Source organism: Hemiscyllium ocellatum, chromosome 9 (assembly GCF_020745735.1).
Source record: "Hemiscyllium ocellatum isolate sHemOce1 chromosome 9, sHemOce1.pat.X.cur, whole genome shotgun sequence".
NCBI classification, from domain to species: Eukaryota; Metazoa; Chordata; class Chondrichthyes; order Orectolobiformes; family Hemiscylliidae; genus Hemiscyllium; species Hemiscyllium ocellatum.
Window position 1 is genome coordinate 50,593,296 of NC_083409.1, and position 24,412 is coordinate 50,617,707.

General features: G+C 37.8%; 1 protein-coding gene across 3 annotated transcripts in view; it reads right to left on the bottom strand.

Annotated features, from left to right (window-relative positions):
• edem3 (ER degradation enhancer, mannosidase alpha-like 3) overlaps positions 1–24,412 on the bottom strand; it is a 77,153-nt gene that overhangs the window by 42,131 nt on the left and 10,610 nt on the right. For all 3 annotated transcript variants that reach the window (XM_060830294.1, XM_060830293.1, XM_060830291.1), the window contains exons 2-10: positions 22,575–22,620; positions 11,147–11,247; positions 9,486–9,525; positions 9,283–9,395; positions 8,926–9,079; positions 7,750–7,884; positions 4,827–4,932; positions 3,289–3,386; positions 1,378–1,503 (exon numbers count right to left, since the gene is read on the bottom strand). In XM_060830294.1, coding sequence (XP_060686277.1) covers positions 1,378–1,503; positions 3,289–3,386; positions 4,827–4,932; positions 7,750–7,884; positions 8,926–9,079; positions 9,283–9,395; positions 9,486–9,525; positions 11,147–11,247; positions 22,575–22,620 — 919 coding nt within the window. The remainder of the gene's footprint in view (positions 1–1,377; positions 1,504–3,288; positions 3,387–4,826; positions 4,933–7,749; positions 7,885–8,925; positions 9,080–9,282; positions 9,396–9,485; positions 9,526–11,146; positions 11,248–22,574; positions 22,621–24,412) is intronic.

Sequence of the window (24,412 nt, forward strand, 5' to 3'; positions counted from 1 at the left end):
ATCCGCCGCCATTTCCGCCACCTCCAAACGGACCCCACCACCAACGATATATTTCCCTCCCCTCCCCTATCAGCGTTCCGCAAGGACCACTCCCTTCGTGACTCCCTCGTCAGATCCACACCCCCCACCAACCCAACCTCCACCCCCGCACCTTCCCCTGCAACCGCAGGAAATGTAAAACTTGCGCCCACACCTCCACACTCACTTCCCTCCAAGGCCCCAAGGGATCCTTCCATATCCGCCACAAGTTCACTTGTACCTCCACACACATCATCTATTGCATCCGCTGCACCCGATGTGGCCTCCTCTATATTGGGGAGACAGGCCGCTTACTTGCGGAACGCTTCAGAGAACACCTCCGGGCCGCCCGAACCAACCAACCCAATCACCCCGTGGCTCAACACTTTAACTCTCCCTCCCACTCCACCGAGGACATGCAGGTCCTTGGACTCCTCCACCGGCAGAACACAACTACACGACGGCTGGAGGAGGAGCGCCTCATCTTCCGCCTGGGAACCCTCCAACCACAAGGTATGAATTCAGATTTCTCCAGTTTCCTCATCTCCCCTCCCCCCACCTTGTCTCAGTCGGTTTCCTCTAACTCAGCACCGCCCTCCTAATCTGCAATCCTCTTCCTGACCTCTCCGCCCCCACCCCACTCCGGCCTATCACCCTCACCTTGACCTCCTTCCACCTATCCCACCTCCATCGCCCCTCCCCCTAGTCCCTCCTCCCTACCTTTTATCTTAGCCTGCTTGGCTCTCTCTCTCTTATTCCTGATGAAGGGCTTATGCTCGAAACGTTGAATTCTCTATTCCTGAGATGCTGCCTGGCCTGCTGTGCTTTGACCAGCAACACATTTGCAGCTGTGATCTCCAGCATCTGCAGACCTCATTTTTTACACGAGAATAGTTAGGTGCTTGTTTTAGACCAGCGCACTGTTGATGGGCCAAAGGGCCATTTTCAGTGCTACAGACCTCACTGACTCTATTGAATGGATTATCTGACACAGGCTCTGTCAATGCTAATCTCATTTAACTTAAAATGAAACTCTCACTTCAATGTTCTCTCTCTGCAGGGAAGCAGCAATTCTAAACACATCAACTCTTATTATGTGCAATTGAGGTCAATTACAATGCACAACATACTACAGTTTTACAGTGGTCAATCCTTAACAACTGTCTCGTCAGTTTAATACTCATGAAGAAAGGTCCGAGTGGGTCAGCATCATATTTGAATACTTGTGTAATTTTGATCCTGATAAAGAAGGATGAGGTATTAAGCTAATTTCCCCTTATCGATAATAAATTAAAATAAACTTTAATAAGCAATATGTACAAGATTCAAAAGATTCTTGACAGAATGAACACATTTCACCTGCAGGCCTGGGAAAAATGCTAGCAAAGCATCCATCCATGTCCGTGCATTCAGCATTGGCTTATGTATGTGAACATCCAGCAAGAGTGGGGGTTGGCTTATATACTTCATGATAGCAGCATAGTGCTAGAAGAAAACAAAACAAACGATTACGATATTGCCATCCCTTCAATGGTATATTTACAGAATGAGACTGTTCAGCTGAAATTTTTTTTTAATAACTGTACAAATTAAAAACAAATTAAATTAAAATTTAAAGAACTGTTTTAAGTATGAGTAGCACAAATCATTTAGGTTGTAGTGCCTTTTGTTTCTAAAATATTGAACACACTCTTTACAACTTCAAACTAACAAACCTCTTAAATACAAGTATTACACAATTAGTCATCTCAGTAAGTATGAGCTGGTATAGGTCTAAAGATTTAATTTTCAAGATATACCCAAATTAAGGATATGACAAATACTGTAAATGCAGAACTATTTATAAACAATCATAAGGCCAAACATTCCAGTAACAAATCTCAAATTTACCAAGGAACATACTTTTAGTTACCAGAATTAACACTCAAATATTCTACATTACGCAATGATTTGTTATTGCTCCAATTAAATTGGTTATGCTAATAAGAGTAATTAGAATTACCTTTAATTAACCGACAGCTTGAAAACTAACATCTTACTCCAATATTGGGCAGCTTTAACCATCTTTTTGTAATTGGAAAATGTTTGGTTTCAATATAGTAAATTAATAGTTTGACCTTAATAAACATATTTGTGAATTTACAATGCAGAACATATCTACGTGAACAGTGGGACTGTAACACATGCTTTGACACACACCATTGCTGATTGCAAGATTGGGCCAAAGTGAAAGAGTATGTCCTGCCTGCATTTAAAATTATGTTCCTACTTTCTCTGCAGGGGAAACCTGTTCTCTCCGAGCTGCAGTGAGGATCCAATGATCAGGCAACTAGGGATCTCTAGTGCAATACATAAGCCTACCAAAGCTACGTCCCTCCCTGATGTCAGAAACAGAAGACACATCCCTTGTGGACTCCATTCACCTTGATGACAGGCATTCTAGCACATATTTAGATATTTTAAAACTTTATTTTTGTTTTAATTCTAGCTCACCTACAACCCCTGCAACCAGCATGGCCAATTCACCTGACCTGCATATCTTTGGACTGTGGGAGAAAACCAGAGCACCCAGAGGAAACCCACACAGACACAGGGAGAATGCGTAAACTGCACGCAGATAGTGATCCAGGCCGGAATTGAACCTGGGTCCTTGGCACTGTGAGGCAGCAGTGCTAACCACTGAGCCACCATGCCGCCCCTTATTGAGGCAAATATTGCTGAATATGCCCAAATTTCCACTGTAGTTTGTCCAGGTAGGTGTTCTGTTCTGTTGTGACCCTCAATAGTCATGCCCTTTTCAGACTTCTGTTGGAACTGCATGATCTGAACCACTATACATACAAAGCTTTGATAATAAGAAATCAAATAAACGCAATGACATAGATCAATTAGGAATATAATATATTAAACAGTAAGTTGAATATAAACTCTTGGACTATGAAGGAAGTTGCTTTCTACAACAAATGCAAATGAAAATGGTGTTGGTAGCAGTAGTTGATAACCTACAGTGATTGTCACTTTGAACTGCACAATGGCCACAAATATATTTGAGAATTTTCTTCCATTCAAATATCAGGATATAAAATCATATATTATTTAAGACATTAGTAAGCATTACTGAAACAGTAATTTCCAAAGGCTTCCCAATTTGATAAATGTGGCACATTAAACTCCTCATCCTTTGAGTAAACAGTTGTATTGCAAGATAGGAAAGAACTTTGAATTAATAGAGACATATACACTAAGATCATACAAGAAAGTCAAGCTTACAGTATTGAATCTCTGTAAGTAACCATCATCACCAAGTAGAATATACGCTTTGAAGAGGTACTCATAATATGAATCAATCCCAGCTCCAACTCCACTATCTTTAAAAAGAAATAAGTAAGAGATAAATTAATTTTAATACATCATTTTAAATATAAGAAAATGAGTCAATCTGTTAGATCAGCTTATTTGTTCTACCAAAATGTTCAAAATTGGCAAAATCTCTATATTAAAAAGGAACATACAAGAAGCATTTCACAACAACTCAAAATACTCACATCAGAATGACTTTTACATTAAAGAGACTGCAAAAACCATTTTAAAATTTCAATTATAAGCAGTTGAATAAGTGTTGATAATATGCAAGGAGGACAAAAAGGAACACACTCTCAGAAATTACAGAGTCAGAAAATATTATGAAGCTAAAATAGTGGTATAGACTGCATTACTGATTCATTACCTACAATTAAATAGAATCCCTGCCTGCCTGGATCAGGACCACATCACAACATTTCTCCAGATGATATCAATAACATTCAAGTAAGACTACACTTTACCCTTGGGAATGAAAAACTGGAAGGTCATGGAAAGAGCCTAAAGGTACGAAAATACTAATTAGACCTCACTAAAATGGTTATTCTATTGCTTCTTGGTTACAATTAAGAGCACGCCTGTAGTTCCTGAAGGCATCAGGATGAAGACATTAAGGTTTTACAAAATTATACTTGAGTAAAATTAGGCCTTGTAAAACTTTCCACTCTGGCACCACATCCTACAAATATATACATAAAAAGAAACAAAAAAAGTCAACAGGTCCTATTCAATATAGAAATAGAATGAACTGTTAGGAATGATGCCAGTAGTTCTAGCAATTAAAACACAGAACTGGCTTATCATAAAGTGGATTATGCAATTAAATAATCTCAATAGTACCATATATATTTTAGTTTTTGGTAGTTATGATTTTCTGCTACTTGTATACTCAGCAAGACAACATTCCCTCCTACATAAACGTTATACCTGTTTCAGTGCTAGAACAGCTTATCCTCTTAGACCAAATACAAAAAAAATACAGATATGATATTACAAACGTAATCTCCTCCTCTTCAGTCAATACTATCACGTCTACCGCTCCTTTACTAACACTATGACATTCTGTGTTCCTATCCAAATTCCATAGTACCTTTTCCTGTGACAAAGCTATGACCTCACCTCCATCTATGCCCTGTTTTCACTCAGCTCAAAAGAAACATGCGCTTAAAATTCAACATAATCACTCGACAATGCTTTGAATTTTAAAAATTTAATTACACTATAAAAGATTAATTGAAATGCACAGAAAACCACTTGTTCACATTATTCAGACGATACGAGTCATTTCAAAGACTATAATATTATTGTATCCATTGGACTAATAATATCATAAACGTCAGAATAGAGAAGAAAAATATATTAGTTCCCAGTGATAAAGAAATCTACAACATTAAAAAGTTGCTGATCTTGAACAGATGGGAATCAGAAATGACAAAATTCAGATTTACCTCTGCGGACCCAGTCTCCAGTATGGATATTAATAGTTGTTCCCACCAGGTTACTGTTACGCTGTCTTTTTTCCCACAAAAAGTCGAGGGCTTTCCGTGCATGTTGCTGCACAAAAAATGTAGAGTAGTTTATTATATATTCAAATAAAATAGGGTCTAAGCCTTCTTTTTGCTTCCCAACTTAACATACAAATAATAGAACCCCATAACAGTCCTTCAATGAATGAATGCATGAGAAGTTCTGTCTTACAAACTTTATTGAGCTTTTTGAGAAAGTGATGAAGATGATGGATGAGGATAGGACAGTGGATATTTTGTCTCCATGGACTTTAATAAAGCATTTGACAAAGTCCGTCGTGGTAGGCTGGTCCAGAAGATTAAATCGCATGGGATCCATGTTAAGTCGGCAAATTGCTGAGAAAATTGCCTTGGTCACAGAACACAGAGGGTAGTTCGGAAGGAGTGTTTGTGTGACTGGAGGTTCTGCATTGTTCTGCAAAGATCAGCGCTGGGACCTGTTGTTTTAATATATATTTAAATGACTCGGATGAAAGTGTAGATGGTCTGATTAATAAGTTTTCAGATGACATGAAAATTAGTGGAATTGTGGATAATGAGGAAAGTTATTAAAGGATACAGCACAAGAAAGATCAATTGGAAATTTGGATGGACAAGTGACAGATTTGGTTTAACCCAGATAAGTGAGTGTGAGTGGATACATTTTGGGAGGTCAAATGCAAGACAAAAGTATACAGTTAATGGCAGAACCCTTAGAAGTAATGGTTATACAGAGGGTTCTTAGGCTCCAAGACTATAGCTCCTTGGAAGTAATAGCAGCCCAAGTGGATAAAGTGGTAAAGTATGCACATTGCATGCTTGCCTTCAGCATTGGAGCACTGAATATAAAAGTGGGCAAGTCATGTTACAGCTGTATAAAACTTTAGTTTGACCACATTTGGAGTAACATGTGCAGTCTAATTCCCATACCATAAGAAGGATGTGGAGACTTAAGGGTGCAGAACATGTTGCCTGGACTGGAGTGAATTAGTGAAGAGAGGTTGGACAAACTTGGTTAGTTTTTGCTAGAGCGGCACAGGCTGAGAGACAACCTGATAGAAGTAGATAAAATTAGGACAGGCATGCATAGGGTGGATCGACAGAGTCCTTTTCTCCAGGGGTGGAAATGTCACATACTAGGGGCATAGGTTTAACGTGTGAGAAAAAAAAAAGTTAAGGGAAGTGTGCAAGGTAAGTTTGTTTTTTTGTTTACACACAGAGGGTGGTGGGCATTTCTGAAGAAGGGCTCATGCCCGAAATGTCGATTCTCCTGTTCCTTGGATGCTTCCTGACCTGCTGTGCTTTTCCAGCAACACATTTTCAGCCTGGGTCACGCTGCCAGGGAAGGTGCTAGAAGCAGGTACATTAGCAACGTTTAAGGAATATTTGGACAGGCACATGAATAGCGAGAGAGAGAGATATAGATCAAGTGCAAACAGTTGGGATTAGTTTAGAATAGCACCTGTCGGACAGGTTCCATGAATGACAGTAAAGAGAAACAATTGAAAAACAAATAAAAATCTAAGAGCTTTAGAAGATTGCAAAAGAATGTGATAGTCCTTTTACAGAGTAGGCACATATGTCACACACTGAATGACCTTGGTTTGTTTTTTGGGAATGCAAAATTAGTAGGGGAACAGAGCTCATTTGCTTTTAATTAAGGGCCTGTTTCTGTGCTGAAATGTTCTGCGCTCTGTTCTATGAATGCAGAAACCACAAGTTAAATTTTGTGGATTAGGACAAGGTGAAAAAGGGCAAAACTGTGTTTTGCCTGAAATGGATCAAAACTGATCTTATTTTCTGCCCTTTCAAATTGATGTCATGTATCCAAATAACTGGATTTGCTATTTTGGATGCTAAAGGCTGATGGGACTGTGGATGGTAGAAGAATCAGACATGACAAGGAAAGAACTTTATACCAACAAAGTTTAGAATCTTAAGCCCACTGCTTAATAGGGCAAGGGATACAGTTTCTACAGTAGGCTTCAAAAGGGAAACAGGCAAATACCTAAAGGAGAAAGCATTACAGGAAAATGGGTAAGCGCCAGGGAGAGAAATTAATTAAAAATGGCCCTTCAAAAACGAAACAGCACAGACCAAATAAGCCACACAGAATATTAGAAGACAAAAGGAAACTGATCTGTCACATCATAAGAATCCCAACACTCTTATTAAACAGACCTAACAAATTCTTGGCATGATGACTGATACACATTTGTTGCAGCATGTACTTTGATATTTTGCATTAATCAGTTTAGTTCGATTCTGACCATTAACCCAGAGATATTTACAAATGCTTAGTAAGAATATTGTATCTAGGTTTGGGCAACATACACAAGGCCATGAAGACAATGGAGAAGAGATTCATTTTAATACCTGATTTTAGTTATGAGGAGAGCTGAGAGAATTAAAGTGAGATTTAATGTGGGTGTTCAGAGTTATGAGGTACTTAAATAAGACAAAGAGACAGAAAAGGTATTTACTGTTCTAAGTTGGTAGGTAAGGATTATAAGTTTAGGATTGTTATCAAAAAGCAAACATGATTTAGAGGGGTTTTGTTTGGTCACCGATAGACGGGTGGTAACATTTGAAAAGTTCTGTCGGACAGGTTCCATAAATGACAGTAAAGAGAAATAATTGAAAAACAAATAAAAATCTCAGAGCTTTAGAAGATTGCAAAAGAATGTGATAGTCCTTTTACAGAGTAGGCACATATGTCACACACTGAATGACCTCGGTTTGTTATTTGGGAATGCAAAATTAGTAGGGGAACAGAGCTCATTTGCTTTTAATTCTGGATTCATTCTATGTAGATTACAAATAATACAACTTCCCTTCTATCCAACAGCAGTAGATTACCACCCACCTCAAAAATTGGATCTCCAGAGAGTCTGCTCAGAGCTGCAAACTCCAGAATCAGGGTCCCTGCACAAGCTGTACAGGTGTCCGTCTCTGTACCTGTTTTAGCTTCAGGTCGTCTCAAGCCATATTTCAGATTGATCTGTACTTCAGAAAAAATGCAATTAATCAAAATGGAAAATAAAAACAGCACAACACGCAAAGGATCTCCAGATAATTAATTCTATATCATTTTAATTAGCAATTTTTTATTAATATTAATACCAAAGCATCAGTCCTATTAAAAGGTCCAACATTTAAAACACTCAGTTGCTTTCTAATGCCAACTCTGTAATAAATATTAAGCGTACTACAGTAATACATAAGACCAATGAAAATGGCTATCACTCATAACTCACTATTTTTAGAAGCTGCACACAACTAGTTTTCTCCTTGGTTAAATTGCCCATCGTGTTCAGGGATGTGCAGGCTAGATGGATTAGCCATGGGAAATGCAGGGTTATAGGGGTAGGGTACAGGGCTGGTCTGGGTGGCATGCTGTTCAGAGGGTCGGTGTGGACTTGAAATGCCAAATGGTCTGCTTCCACACTGTATGGATTGTATGGATTCTATGTAAACCCTAAACTACTGAAAGGACTTGGCTAGGATTGTCAACCATCCATCTCCCTTTCTTCCAATTCAGGCTGCTTTCCAGACTGTTGGTAGTATAGCTTGAAAGTCTATTCTAATAGTGAATCTGATCCATGCGGTTCCCAGCTCAAAACTACACTGATTAGATGCCAACAGATTTGCGATTTAGCTGCTAACAACCAGTATTTCTGTTCTAGCTGCAGAATCAATTCCCTGAATCGTCCAACATAGTTAGACCTTCACATGCATGTATTTTTTAATTCCATCTGTATTATTCCAGCAATTATTTTTACTTTTTGTTGCATCTGAGGACCCACTCCTTTTCTGTTCTCTTTCCTGCCTCACATTCAAATTCTTGTTACCCTCCAATTCTGTCTTTCACTTTCACCTCTCCAGTCACCATTTTTCCATCCTCCCTTCTCCATTATTTAATCTGTTGCATACAATTTGCCCTCTAATTTCTACTGATGGTCTCAGGTCTTGGCTTATTTATCCCCTACTCCCTAGTTATTTGTATATTACTGAATTAAATTAAATGAAGTGCTTTACTCACCCTAGGATAGGGAAGTCCACTGGTAGTGTTGAATGCTGGCAATAACCTGTACCCAAGTTCCTTTGCCATGTCGAGAAGTTCATCATTATACCACTGCATCTGCTCTCCTTGATCTTTCAGTATAAGAGCCATTGTATGGCCTCCCAGCAAACCCCTAATGGATAAAATATTTATATTAGGCATCCAACTGGATTTATTCATGCATTTCAATTCTTGCTTTTGATTTATGATCTAAAGATTTGTTTTTATAATTACTCTTCATATTGTTTCAAAATGCAATCTAAATGTGCTGTGTTCTACAGAAGAAATATAAAATAAGTAAAATAAATTTTAATGACATCTTTTTTCAGAACTTACCCTAGTACCCTAATATTGGTCTCAAACACAGAGACTACAATATCATTATCCAAATGAACATCACTTATAACCCTTTTCACAGCAACTTCAAACTCTTCTATTTGATTCAGCAGCTACAACACAAAAGCACAGGAGGAGTTAATATTGTCTAGCTGTTCGTCCTTCAGTCCATTTAAAATATGAGCAAAGTAGATTTAACTTACTGCAAGGGTGTCCAGAGTATCAACTAAAGTCAAAGAAAACCTGAAAGGAAGAGTAGCTACAGTTGATCCAAAGATGGAATAAAATAATTTTAGTTACACAAGACTACACACACAAATTTTGAACCCAGTTTCCACTTAACCCATCTTTACACATTAGTTGGAACTCTGTTAGTAGCTTTCTAGATAAGTTTTATTAAAAAAAAACTTAAGGAAAAACAAAGAAATCAACATACTTACTACGATAGGATCAGTAGTGGAACATATGCACATGACTTTAGGTTCATATTGTTCTTGGTAAAAAACAATTGTAGAATGTGATTCCCAAATCTCCAGCAATATTCAGGTACAATTAGGAGGAGCTCCAACTAGTTGTACCAGACATTGTGTAGCCTCACCAGCAGTCCCTAAATGAACTACTGGTAGACACTCTAAAATGAGCAAAGAAAATTCTAGCCCACTGCTACACCATTTAAGTCCCCCAAGTCTCATTCCTACTCTGCCAGCCGTATAATTGCAGATACCCAGAAAAGACTTATGAAAACCTTTTCCCTGATTGATACATGTATTTTAGATCACCAATTACATGGTTTGTACAACTCAACTGGGACTGTTTAGAGCTTTCAGACAATAAAACATTTTGTTGCTGGAATGAAAACTGTTTTCAGATTATACATGCACAATCGAATGTGCTCTTTTTATATTACATGTATGAGAGTGTAGTTAAAATGAGCTCTAAATGTTCCAGTTGCTGCACATTAAAATGTATCCTGAAGGAATCAATATATTCTAGCAGTAGGTTTGAATTTCACTAAAAGTCACGTAGCTTTGAGTTGAATAAAATGCTGAGAGAGTTCAGAATACTCTTTGCAACATCTAAGTTCAAAGATGTCAGGTTAGGTGGATTGGCCATGGGAAATGCAGGGTTGCCTGATGGCTACCGGATGTAAAAATTCATGGATTTCTTTTTTGGGAAGGAACTTAACAAAACTTTGTGAAATCTGCAATGTAAATTTGCTCACAAAGCTGGAAAGTTCATTTTCAGTTATTTCGTCACCACACTAGCTAACACCATCACCGAAGCTTCACCAGAGGCCCAGATGATGTTACCTAGTATGGTGACTAAACGTCAGAAAATTACAAACCTTCTCAAAATTCAATTTGTAAAATCTTTCCTCAAGACATTAGGTAGACTGCAGCCTTAGTAGATTTACATTATTTTTTTCAGAGACTGTCACGCAGGAAAAATGGTTGGATGCAGGGTCTAACTTACATTCAAGCTACAGGTAAATCCCCACACAAGAGGGAGGTGGGTCTGGATGGGAAGCTCTTTGGTGGGTCAGTGTGGACTTGACAGCCTGTTTCCACACTGTAGGGATACTAATGATTCTATAATTCCAATGTCCTACAAGTCAGTCGGCCAAAGCCTAATAAATTTAGTGGGCACTTGTGGAAACAAAACAAGAAAAAGGACCGAGTGAAAATGTTCAAATTAAACTGACGTAGCTGTTTGAATTCCTATAGTTCCAAATTAATACAGCATTCAAGATATATTAATTGTAAAACTGTCAACCTAAACTTTGGATTTGCATGCCACATTTGCTTCAGCTTGTACAAAATCTATAGCTATGGATAACAGCAAGAATGACTTAAAATACACTAACTTGCCAAGCGCATCATCCACATCACCACGGCTAGGTTCCAGACCACGCACACGGCCACGACATGTCAGGGGCATTAGTTCATCAGCTGGGTAAGCGTGTTCCTGCAGAAATGCAAAGACCAAAGTTCTCTCTCTAAAAATTGAACTCAGTACAAAAAAGCATTCAGAAAGACTACATCAATATTTTCATCAATAAAGTAGAAGATATGCCATTTCACCTCTGTTCAAATCATACAATTTGAGCCTTTAACAAAATAAAAATCACAAGGAATGAATAAATCCTCCAACCTATCTCTAGTTGAACTTATACACAAAAGGTTGAGCAGCGAATCTTGCCATGCATCAAGGGTCAACATTTTTATTATTTAAGGTCTCCTTTGGGGCTACATTTTATTTTTTTTCTCTAACTCATTTATTAGGAGATGCTGTCACATAATAATGTTTTCCATATTTCTGTTGGGTATTTGGATTCTCACAAAGTGGACACCAGAGGTGGGAAGGGGCAGTATAAAATTAAAAGGGATTATAAAAACTCAAGAATAGCCCAGATCCCACAAAATGGAACAAATACATGAGCAACTGAAATAAAATTATGAAAGCAAACTTGCAAGAGACAATAAGAAGTAACTTGGCTGCTTTAGAGTACGATTGATCCACTGAAGGGAGAGTATGGCGATATCGTTAATGATCATGGGGTAATAGCAGATATGCTGAATGCTTATTTTGCTTTAGTATTCACAACTGAAAAGGAGGATAACATGCTGGAAGTACAAAAGAAATTAACAGAGGATCAGGGACAGGTCTAAATGAAACTAGCTGAAGTAAATCATCAATAATGTGATCACGAATAGAACTGAAGAGTGACAAATCTGCAGGACCTGATGGTTTTCAGCCATGGGTGTTGAAGAAAGTAGGGCCGCATGTTCCTAATGCCCTAACCATAAACTTTCACAGTTCCCAGGATTCAGGAGTGATATCTGGGGATTGAAAATTTGCTCATGTCTTTCTGCTTTTTAAGAAGGATGTTAAAAGGAAACCGGGGACAGTTAGCCTGACGTCTGCGGTGGTGAAATTGTTGGGAGTCTATAATCAAGGGTGGGTTACTGATCACCTTGAAAAAAATTCAGTTAATCAGGGAGAATCAACAAGGATTCACAAGTGTTCGGTCATGTCTGACAAATCTCAGAACATTTTGAAGAGGTGACAAAGGCGATTTATGTAAGTCAATCAATGTTGTTTATATGGACCTCAAGGAGGCTTTTGGTAAAGTCTCACACAAAAGACTAAGTTGGAAGTACAAAGAAATGAGGCCAAATGACTGACGTGGATCGGAAATTGGTTGCAGTGACAGGAAAACAAGTTTGGAATAATAGATAAGTACCTAAATTGGCAGAAAGAGATAAGTGATGAGTGATATCTTGCAGGGGTGTGTGTTGAGGCTTCAATTATTAACAAATATTTGTTAACAACCTTAGACAGTGTCATTAAAAAAGTCAAATATATAAATTTTATGACAGCACAAAATTAGGCAGCATTGCAGACAATGTTGACAACAGGACAAAATTACAACAGGATATGGATAGATTAGGTTAATGGCAGAGCTGTGGTAGATGTGAGCACATGTGAGATTATCCATTTCAGACTGAGAAAAGATAGATCAGGGTTTTTTTTCAAAAAAGTTAAATACAGCAAATGCCCAAGATTTGGGAGCTCAGGTGCATAGATGCAGAAGATAGCAAGGCTATCATTCCATGGTCTTAACTATCTAAAGGGCTGGAGTATAGAGATACAAAGGTAATGCTGCAGTTATACAAAGCCACAGTTAGACCCCAATAAGGGGAACTGTGAGCAGACCTTTGCACTAACTCAAGAAAAGGTCTTTTGACCCTGGGGGAAGTTCAATGCAGGTTTATGAGGATGATACTTTGATTTCGAGAGCTATGAGGAGAGATTAGACAAAGTGGCCTTCATTCTCTAGAATTGAGAATGTTAAAGGGGTGATCGACATCAAAGTCTTCAGGATATGAACAGGGAAAGACTCAGTAGGAAAGAATTAATTATTTCCATTAGTTGGAGTGTCCAGAACTGGGGGCATTGATTAAAAATTTGGCCCAGGAGACAGTGAAGTCTGTAGATGCTGGAGATCAGAGTTGAGAGTGTGTGTTTCTAAGGAAGGGTTCTGGCCAGAAACGTCGATTTTCCTGCTCCTCACCTGCTGTGCTTTTCCAGCAACCCACACAACTCTGATCTCTAGCATCTGCAGACCTCACCGTCTCCTAGTTGATTTCAACCTTACTGCGAAGCCTCTTCAAAGGATGCAGACCTTGAAGAAGCTTTCCTCTCTCTACAAAGATCTCTGTGAATCCCTCTCCGTACTCCCCAGGTTCTCTCCTCTGCCCTGAAGCTCTTCAGCCACATCCTCAAGCAGATTCACTACCAGAGCCACATCTTCTTCCATTCCTGATGGAGGGCTCCGGTCTGAAACGTCAATTTTCCTGCTCCTCGGATGCTGCCTGACCTGCTGTGCTTTTCCAGCAACATATTCTCAACACTAAAAATTAGGCTCAGACCATTCAGATATAAGAAAGCACTTCTACATGCAAACAAGAGTGGATGTTTGGAACTCTCTTCCTGAAATAGCTGTCAATGCCAATTCAATTATTAAATTTAAACCTGAGATAGACAAGTATTTAATAAGCAAGGGTATGAAGGAGTATGGGCCCAAAGTAGACATACGGAGTTCGACCATAGATTCACTATGGTCTTATTGAATGGTAGGCAGGTTTGAGGGGCTGAATGGTCTACTCCAGTTTCTATGTTGCTAGAATTAGAATAAGTCATCAATATCCACATTAATTATCCACTCTCCAACAACACTCCCTATAGATTACATGGCCATGCTACCACTCTGAGGGTCCATGCAGGCTAATCGGTGGCCCAATGCATTAACTTCCAGCTTCAGAATTCCTGCCGCATACAGACTTTGGATATCCACACAGAAGAGGAAACGTAGCTTTCCATTAAATTTAAAGCCACAACACAATGTTTTTCTTAATTTCCTAGACACTACATTGTTCAAGTTGGTGTAACAAAGTTGTAAATTAACAAACTGTGTTTTAAAAATGATTGATCCATACTTCTACACAAAAAGTGCTACCACAAGCAGGATTTCCACAGATGGATGAAGTCACAGCTAATCTGTTTCCATCATAAAAACTGAACCATATTAAGCATGCATCTACTATTCTGTTTTCTGCATTTTAAAATTTAACAATTGCTCATGTTTGTTAGAAGAACTCACTACATTTTTTTCCAAATGTAGTAGTGCCTGAAGTGAATCATTTTTAAACCAGTGATTCTATAGTATTTTCAAGAAATTCATTATCTCAGGTGATTCAAAGTTTACTTGGATCCCAAGTGCCTTTGCTGATGGGTTTAAAAGTGTTCAATCCTTTGCAACCACCCTCTCCACCCACTACTGCAGCCTTCTTCCACTCTGCCACTTGCAGCCCTCTTCCACACTCCATGGATCCTCCAACAGCCCTAGACCCCCTCACTTGCAGAATTCATCCGCTCCATCCCCTGCTTTCAGTTTCCTTCTCCAGCCCCACCATATGCAGCCCCTTCCTCAAACCTACCACCAATATGTGCAACTCCCTTTCCCAACCCCCCCAAACACATGCAGCCTCCTTCCCTAGCTATCCTCCACACCCAGCCCAGCCCTTCATCTGCCTCTCTCTCCAGCACCCCAATGCCCTCCACTGACTGACGTTCACACTCCTGGATCGCATCAATCTCAATAAAAGATCACCTCAGTAAAAAGCCAAGATCCTGTCACTGCTTCAATCATTGTTTTACATAAAAAGGATGTTTGAAGTGAGAGATAATTTGTTTAAATTTCTGAGATATCCCAGTGCACTCCATTTCAATACAGAATAACAGCAGCCAAGCAGGGCTTGGGTTTGGATTTTGTATGCATGATTTTTCACAGATACACACTTTGCACAGGACAGAAGTAGTTTGGGACATGCTGGGAGCAGGTTTGAGACATACAAAGAGAGAATTTGCCAAAAGCTATGGGACCAGAAACAGAGGACAATCAGAAACAAGGATCAGTTTGCAGCAGTTCAAGACGACAGATCACTTTCACCTTCTCAAGGGCAACTAGAGATGGGTGATAAATGCTAGCAAAGTCCATAAAAAGCTTATATATGCCATGAGGTCCATGCTGGAACTGGGGAAATCAATAACAGTGAGGTTTTGAAAGATACAGTCAGAGGGTTCACCTAGTCAGATGGCAGTGGAAGGGCGCAAGAAATTTCTTATCTCTCACAATAGTAGGAATACCCGAGAATCAAAAAGAATTCCCAAGACCTTGGTTTTGTCCCAGGAAAAGAAAGGAACCCTCAAGATCACTAAAGTATAAGGGAACTCTTAAAAGGAAAACAAAAATAGAATGGGGTGTGCGCTGATGTAATTATTGGGGTAAGAGTACAAATGCTTGTGAAATATAGCGTAGAATTAGCAATGTTTGCTTTGTTCAACTCTTGTACAGAAATGTTTTGGTTAAGATGTGAAACCTTGCGGCACTTGTCTTTTGATTAGAAGGACTGGGAGTTTTCAATTTATTTTTGCAAAAAAAAAGGTGCTGGGATTATAAAACCATGACTTTCAAACTAAAAATATCAGCACCTTTGTCAGCATCCTTGTATGATAACCTATTGCAATGCTTTAGAACTGGTTAGATGAGACAAACATTTTGAATACAAGTCTTATATTTTAATGTTATAGAGTTGCACTGAACCAGCATCATGAACAAGAACCTTTGACTATAGTTATTCATTCACACTTGGAGTAGGACTATTCAGACAGCAATTATGTGGCACCCAGACTTCCGGTGTGTTCAATGCAAAATCCAGCTAACATTATCAAACTTGTGTTACTAGCTACAAACTAGACAATGTATACTGGGAGAGAACTTGAATCATGAATGCATATAAAAATGCATAGAGGCATCAGTTGGCAAATTTCTACTTTCCCCCCCTCCCCCAGAGAAAACACAGATCGAAGTCTCTACTTCTGATGAAGCTTTGCTGTGCCTTCTGTGGAAATTAAGAATACCTTTCGTGGGGTCAGGCAACATCATACTCTAGGTTTAGTGTCACCAAGGTTCTATGAAGCAATACATATATGCTTCTTTACTCAAGTCCTCTTGCAATAAAGGTCAACATACCAGCTGCCTTCTTGTGCTTATTAGACCTGCATTTTAACTTTCAGTGACTTATAAATGCCATCACCCAAGTCTTTGTGAAATTAACACTTCCTAATCTTTCACCAGTTCAGAAACACTCTGCTGACTTTCCTACCAAGCTGGATTACATCCCATATTCTACCTGTCATGTTGCCAACTCGACTCAACTTAACCTCTCTAAATCACCCTGAAGCCACTTTCACCTTCCTCACAACTCACTTAGTGTCATCAGCAAACTTGTAAAATTACATTAGGTTCCCAAAGCATTCATATATATTGCAAATAGCCTATAGCGGATCGTTGCAGCACCCCACTTAACACAGCCTGCCAACCTAACAATTATTGCATATTTCTATGCTGTATTTCCTATTGATCAATTCAAAATCCATCTGAGTATACTAGCTCATATACTTCATTGTGCTTACTATCCCTCTGTTATTGAAAATCTTCTGAAAATATAAATACTCATCAGCTGTTCCCCCTCATTAGCATTGTGCAGTACATCCTCAAACAATATTTAATTTGTTTGTCAAATATCATTTCCCTTTTTAAGTCCATTCTAACACTGCTCAATCTTACTACTATTTTCTAAGTATCCAGTTATTACATCCTTTGTGATAGATTCAAGAGTTTTCCTTACTATCAACATCAGGCTTTTTACAATTGTTTCAAATTATTACACAGATGTGAACTGTTAAATCAGTTGTTCATATGCTGGTTTACCAAGGATAGACAATATGAGCTCAGTGACAGAAGAAAACATCAGATTTGAATGCTGCAATAACCAAATTGCTCTGTGTTGAATAGGCAGCAATCAGCATTAATGATAGTGTTTTATTGTTTTTGTTATTAGAGCAACTGGATGTCTGTATTTTTCAAGTTTGTGATCATCCCAGTGACATAGTAAAGGTTACAGTAATAGAAAGGAACTTAGCTGAGCACTGGAAAGATAATAATGTTGAGAATGTGTTGTTTACACTTGCACATCTGACAATATTTCAGGAGACCACAGCAGAATCTAACTGGGAAAACAAATAGTTTTCTACCTAATGGACAGAGATGGGGTATTTTTACATCTGGTTTTTTTCTGAGCTGGAATGTAGCAACATTAATTCTTATTTTCAGGCCAAATGTCATTTCTACCACTGAAAAGTCCTAATAATATCAACACTGCATCGGAATATAATTATTTTTACAATGATCAAAATCCACCAATTCATGTTCAGTCAACAGCAAGCCTTCAATATTTCAACAAATTATTTTTTAAAAATGCTCAGTGTTGTACTTTGTAATGCAAAGTATTTATTACCTGAACTGAAATCAAGCTTCCGTCTATTTATAAAGATTAAAAACAGCATGTAAATGCAACATTCCACATGCATTGCTCGTTAGCTAGCATTCTGAAGGTCATGCTGTGTATACATAATGTTGGTTGAACCCCTTTGTAATTATGTAGTACTTCTACATCAAATGATTTGCCTACACATTATTACAAACTATACAGTAAAGGTTCTTGCGGTTCGAGACAGACATTCCATACAAAGACAAAAAAAGGACAAACTCCCAACAATGCTAGTCTTAATCAAGTATCCTTCCATCATAAATCCCACGGGAAATCTTGATTCATTCAAATATCTGGACAAAAATAGGATGTAGGGAAATAATTACTCAAAAACATTCATGGCACGATGGTTCAGAGGCTAGCACTGCTGCCTCACAGCACTAGGGTCCCAGGTTCGATTCTGGCCTCAGGCGACTGTTAGTGTGGAGTTGGCACATTCTCCCAGTGTCTGCATGGGTTTCCTCCCACAGTCTGAAGATGTGCACGTCAGGTGAATTGGCCACGCTAAATTGCTCGTAGTGTTAGGTGCATTAGTCAGAGGGAAATGGGTCTGGGTGGGTTATTCTACAGAGGGTCAGTGTTGAGCCGAAGGACCTGTTTCCACACTGTAGGGAAATCTAATCTAATCTAAAATGAACCACATGAACAAGAACATAAAAAAAGGAACTCCGAGTAAACTTCCAATGACAGATCTGTGAAATCCTTTCAACTTAATTGGAATAGAAATCCTGTGAAACCTCATATTAAGTACCTGGAATATCATTGAGGACAATTGCAGGAATCAGCAAGGGTTATTGCTATCAAGTCATTCTAGGGCTACAAAATCAGCTCTTGTTTTCCTCTCTCTCTGACATACAAATGACTGGATTTGTACTGAAATCTGAACTGATTTTTTTTGCAATCCTCACAGTTCCATTCTGACCTAACAAAATCTAATACCCCTTTCCAGCATTGACAAGAACAGTTTATCTGCTCTCCTTCTATTCAGGGGAAAAAAAACCTTGCCATTCAAATCTCCAGTTGAGTCACGTTGCTCATTCATCTTCACCCATTCTCACAAATTATGTCATGCTGTTATCATCACCAGCTGACAAGAAATATTAGACGAACTTTCCATCCTGACAATGATGCGGGAATCAGATCAGACTAAAAAAAATCAGATCTGGAATCCTCTTCTCAAACCAGAATAGGCCAAAGTGTTCCCAAACTTTGCTGAACCCTCCTCCCATAATCTATGCCTTCTTTTACGCTGATATCCTTATCAGCTTGCTCTAAAATTGATCCTTCACCCTCCTCCTCGACCTCCACCTAGGTGCAGTTAGTCCTCTCCTACTATCTAATCTTGTTGACCTGAATATCAAATTTAGTGTAGCAACAAACAAACAGAAATTTTGGAGAAACTATTCCAAAGAGTCATCTCAGACTCAAAACATTAATGTATTTCTCCACAGATGCTGAGTTTCTCCAGCACTTTCTGGAGAATTTGACTTCAGATCTCCACCATCTGCAATGTTCAGCTTTTATTTTGAAACCGATGGTCAACTAGGAATTTAACAAAATGTATGTATAGTACCAGGACTCGTTCTTTTACCACAGTACATTAAATTAAAGTGCTAATAATTGAAAATTAAATATTTAAATTATAATCAATCACTGTAATTTAGAACTGTATTGCAACTAACTTGAAATAATAGTCTTTACTGAACATTGTTTTGATAGATTATGGAGTTTCCCACAAAACAAGTTCACAGTACTAAATACAGTTTTAAGTTAAATTTCCACATCTCGATATTTTATCAAATCTATCCTACGTTATTGAGCATGTAAATTAACTGAGATGGTGCCATCAATAATGCAAATTTCTAGTTATAATGATAACCATGCAAAATTAACTCCTAAATTTTAAAATTAAGTTTGGTTCAGTTGTTTAGCAATCATATCATGTTTGTGGGCTCAAGCCCCATTGCTGAAATTGGGCTCAGGGCATGTACAACGTAGCCTAATTGCACTAGGTGCTACATTATTAAAATTACTAACTTTTGAATGAGATGTCAAATGAACGTCAATGTCCATCTCCCTACTGACATAAAAGATCCCTGGCACAATTTAACGAACATTTTTAAATTTCTCTCTCAGCCAAGTAATCATTCAGCTCATTTTTTGTTTGAGAAACTTTACTGTGTGCAAATTAGATGCTGCATTGGCTTACATAGTAACTATGGCTGCACTTCAAAAGGTGAAGCTGTGCCAGTGAAGCACTTTGTGACGAGGCACAAATTAAATACTAATGCTTTCCTTGCTCCTTTCAAAAGTAGACCAATGGACCACATTAGCCTTTGTAACATTTAAAAATAAGTATTTGATAACATTGAAATATTATGACACTTTATTGAAATTTTTCATTCTACACTCATCTGGACCATTCACAAGAATACTGATATTCTTGTGAAATGATTTTTTTTAATATTATAGGATAACAACATACTGATTGGTTGGCAAGAGGACTCTGATTCATCAAGGCATTATCAGAGGAATGCACCAGTGAATCAGACAATGGTTGTTACCTATTCTGTTCAGTTGAAACAGTTACAGTGTGGTGAACATGTTCTTCCTGTCTGCAAAGAATTGGGCCCTACATTTTTACATGCACTGGAAGTTGCACATAAATACACTATACTGGGAGTCTGACTGACAAACTTAAATGGTTGTCAGTGTAGTTCTTAGCACACTCAGGATTATTTCATTATCCAATCATAGGATCACATCTAATGTTGGAAAACTGTGCTTTGAGCTTTGTAAGCATGGACTGATTGGATACAATCAGTACTGTGCAAGGCAAGAGACATGAGGAGATATGCCAATAGGCAAAGAGATAGTCTATATTGATTAGCGTATCTATAATTGGGATGACAGCCTATAGCTTGGCAACACATCAACAACAAAATTCACATACCATATTACTCATTTGACATAGGCTGAATATCTCTGACTTGACAGCAGGGTACTGTTAGTGGCAACCACCATTTGTGAATGCATTATGAAACAGCTAGCTTCAACTTTTGCTCAGACATTTGAGATATCCTCATACTTAAAAGGGTAATCAGAGGTAGACTGAACACTTCTCAGGGCCACACTATGAATTGACCATACACAATCAGCCTATGATTGCAAACCTTTAAATACAATACCTAACAGCAAATGTAATTTTGCAATTGTGAAACATTTGCTAAATAATCAAGACTGTGCTAATAATTACGCTGACAATCAATTTTAAGATCGCAGTATAATGCTCGAGAGCGTACCAATAACTACATAAATCAGTTAATTGAGGAAGTAGTGGAGTAGTGGTAATGTGACTGAACTGGCAATCTATGCCCACCCAGGCTAATGTTTTGGGACGTGGCTTTGAACTCCAGTAGAAGACAGTAAAACCTGAATTCAATAAAAATCAGGTCTGATGGTGACTATGCAAGTGCTGATTATCATAAAAACCCATATGGTTTACTCATTTCCTTTGGGCAGCAAATCTGCCACTCTCACCTGACCTCGCACCCATGAGGCTGTAGATCCACAGCAATGCAGTTGACTGTTAACTGTTAACTAGCCTCTGGACAATTAAGGATGGACAATAAATGCTGGCTTAGCCAGAAAAGTCCACCTCATAAAAAATATTTTAAAATAATATACAAGATCCTGTTCTTTGTAGATAGAAAGAACATTCCCATACAAATGTGTCTATTTCATCTGAACAATATAGGTGAAACCAATTTTCTGGTGCATTTCACAGAGCAAAGCCTTGACTAAATCAGGCAAACTGACTGTGATTGAAGTTAAATAAAGCCTGGCAGTCAACAATCAGCCGTTATCTAACTGGTGTATTCTCAATGGCAGTGCCTTTACAGGTAGCATTAAAAGAATGTTGTTCACCTTTCCATTGATGTTCCTGTGAACTGTCCTGATGAATGCAAAACTAAAAGCTTTGACAAAATATATCTTTTTTCAGCAATACTCAAGTTCAGCAATGATCAAATTATCTTCCATAACACTAACTTTCACCAGCAATTGGAGGCTGACCAACAGTTTTGCCTCTCACTTGATCAAATATGACTTGGCAGAATAACTATGCTGACTACTCACATTGTTCTAAAATGACATGAGTGTTGTTAGATCCTGTCTAATGTAGAATTGACTGCAATGGCAAATTATAAAATTATAACCCTCTTTGCAAATAGTTGGCTTTAAATTATCAGTCTCTAGTTCTACAGCCACACCTGCTAACCTTGTAGATTTGCTGAACCAGTTCAGTGCTTTGGTACCTGACCATGGATCAAATTGCAAATGCAGAGTAAAAGTGATCAAACTGGAACAATAAAACTGTACACAGATGACTGAAGGATCAGTGTTTTGACTGGAGTAGTTTGGTAAAATTTTCCTCATTTTAAATTAACAAATTGTTTAAGAAACAAAAACTTTCAAAGTCCAAAACCTTCATTTGCATAATTATTGCAAAACGTCTGCTATAATACTGTGCTAATGACTGGATGCAAACAGCTGCAAAGAATAATATATACACGTCAATTTGAAATGTTTTAAAAAGGACAGAAGTAATAGACCTAAGTACTCAAAAACAATCAAGTCTTCATTTAAGTTTCCACAATATATTGGAGATATGGAATTTGTTGTAATATTTTTCAACACTGTCTTGATAATCACAATTTTCGCTTCTGTCTTTGTGGAAGTAGAACTGTCCCTTAAATGTAATGTTTTCACATTCCTAGAAAAACATAAATGCATGCAAATTTTAACCATCTCAACACAAAGATTGGTGCAGCTTACCATGTAATTTTGATAAGCATGATCAAACATCTCTAGTACTTGATCCCTGCAAGTAAAAAAAAATCAAATTTAAGTACAATTGTAATTAGGACACAATTTTACATTACAATAGCAATTACACACCAAGATTTCTTAATTGATTGTAAAGCACTTAGAGAAGTCATTAGTTGTGAAGAGCACTTTATTAATGCAAGATTTTCTATGTACATTTACACCTTGCATGGGCCACAATTGCTGCGCAGCAGAAAAAGCTGACTGCTATTTGAAAACTTCTTAGAACAAGCCAGTGATCAATGATTAATGTAACCCCCCCCCCCACCCCCCCCCGAGAAAGCAACTTGTATTTCCTAGTGTCTGAGCTGAGACAGTTTTCTAAGCATGTACATTAAAAAAAATTGCAAATAAAAATCAGTCTGTATGTGTTAAATATTGTGGAAAGATTTATGGCATTGGAAAATAGTTTCAAATCAGGAATGTTTATTTGTGAGAGATTGACACTCTTCGTTTTATACCAACAACATTTTCTAACTGTTAACATCGTTAAAACAGAGTGCCACTCATTTGGATCAAGATAACTAAACATTTGACCAAAGTCAAATTGTTTCATTCCATATACGAATTTGCTTGGAAATTAATCACAGACACATTCAATAACCAGATAGGATTGTGTCCTTTCGTAAACAGAAGACCTGAATTTCAGCTCATATTACAATGAATTAGACAGCATTGACAGAGCTAAACTTTCACTTGTGAAGTTTCTGCCATTTAATATTGATGTAACAAAGCCTTCCTTTTTGCTATTTTTAATTCATTTAAAGTTAAAAGTATGAGGAATAAATGTGGTACTTGACACAACTACATTTTTCTCTACAACTGCCAAGAACAGAACAAAATTTAGTTTCAATCGAAGTAAATTTATGGTTGTTACGGTGTTGAAATTCTAAACTCAGAAGCTACATATCTAGCATGGTATTATTTGCAAAGAAGAGCACACTGTGCAACTTCTGTCACTTTCAAGTCGCTTTAGAATAGTCACGACAGAATCCTCTCTCCTACTCCCACACAAATCTCAAAGATTTCATGATTTTTTTTACCTGATTCACCTAGGGAAAATCCCCAATGCTAATTTCAGTTATGTTTTCAAATCTCATGCTACTTTAAAACTAACACTCGACTGAAAACAGTTATTCTCCGAGTGTTCAATACCAAGAGATTTAACATATTATTAGAAGCCAAAAATTTGCATACTCTTATATTGAAAATGTAATTGTGATCATTACTTGAATAGTTTTAAGTTACAATTATTACTTCTAAATTTACTCAACAGAAAGATACTTGCTGTTCATCACAAATGCAATTTGCAATCAATTCAAACTTTACAACTGTGGACTAGAACATAGGACATAGCAAATTATTTATCTTAAAAAAAGTCAAAAGAAAATAACACGTGTCTTAAATTTTCTGAAACAATTATGATCCCATGTATTCATGTTCAAACATTGTAGAGAGATAAGAGTCATACAGTACAGAACCAGATCCAACCAGTCTATGTCAATCATAATCCCAACCTAACTTCAGTTTAAACATACTCAAAATAATTTAGCAACTTTCTTATCCTCCATAAACTGGAGGTCTTCCAAACTTGTGCTGGCTGTCTCCTAACACTCACCAACTTTAATTTGACCATCACCCTAGGATCATTGATCAATATGTCTTCCAATTAAACAATGCCTTGATTTTAAATTTCTCATCCTTATTTTCAGATAGGGTTTGCCCTCTGAACAAGACCAACTTTAAATCGCTCCATCAGTAGAGGCTTGCAGTTAATTGCAGAGGTC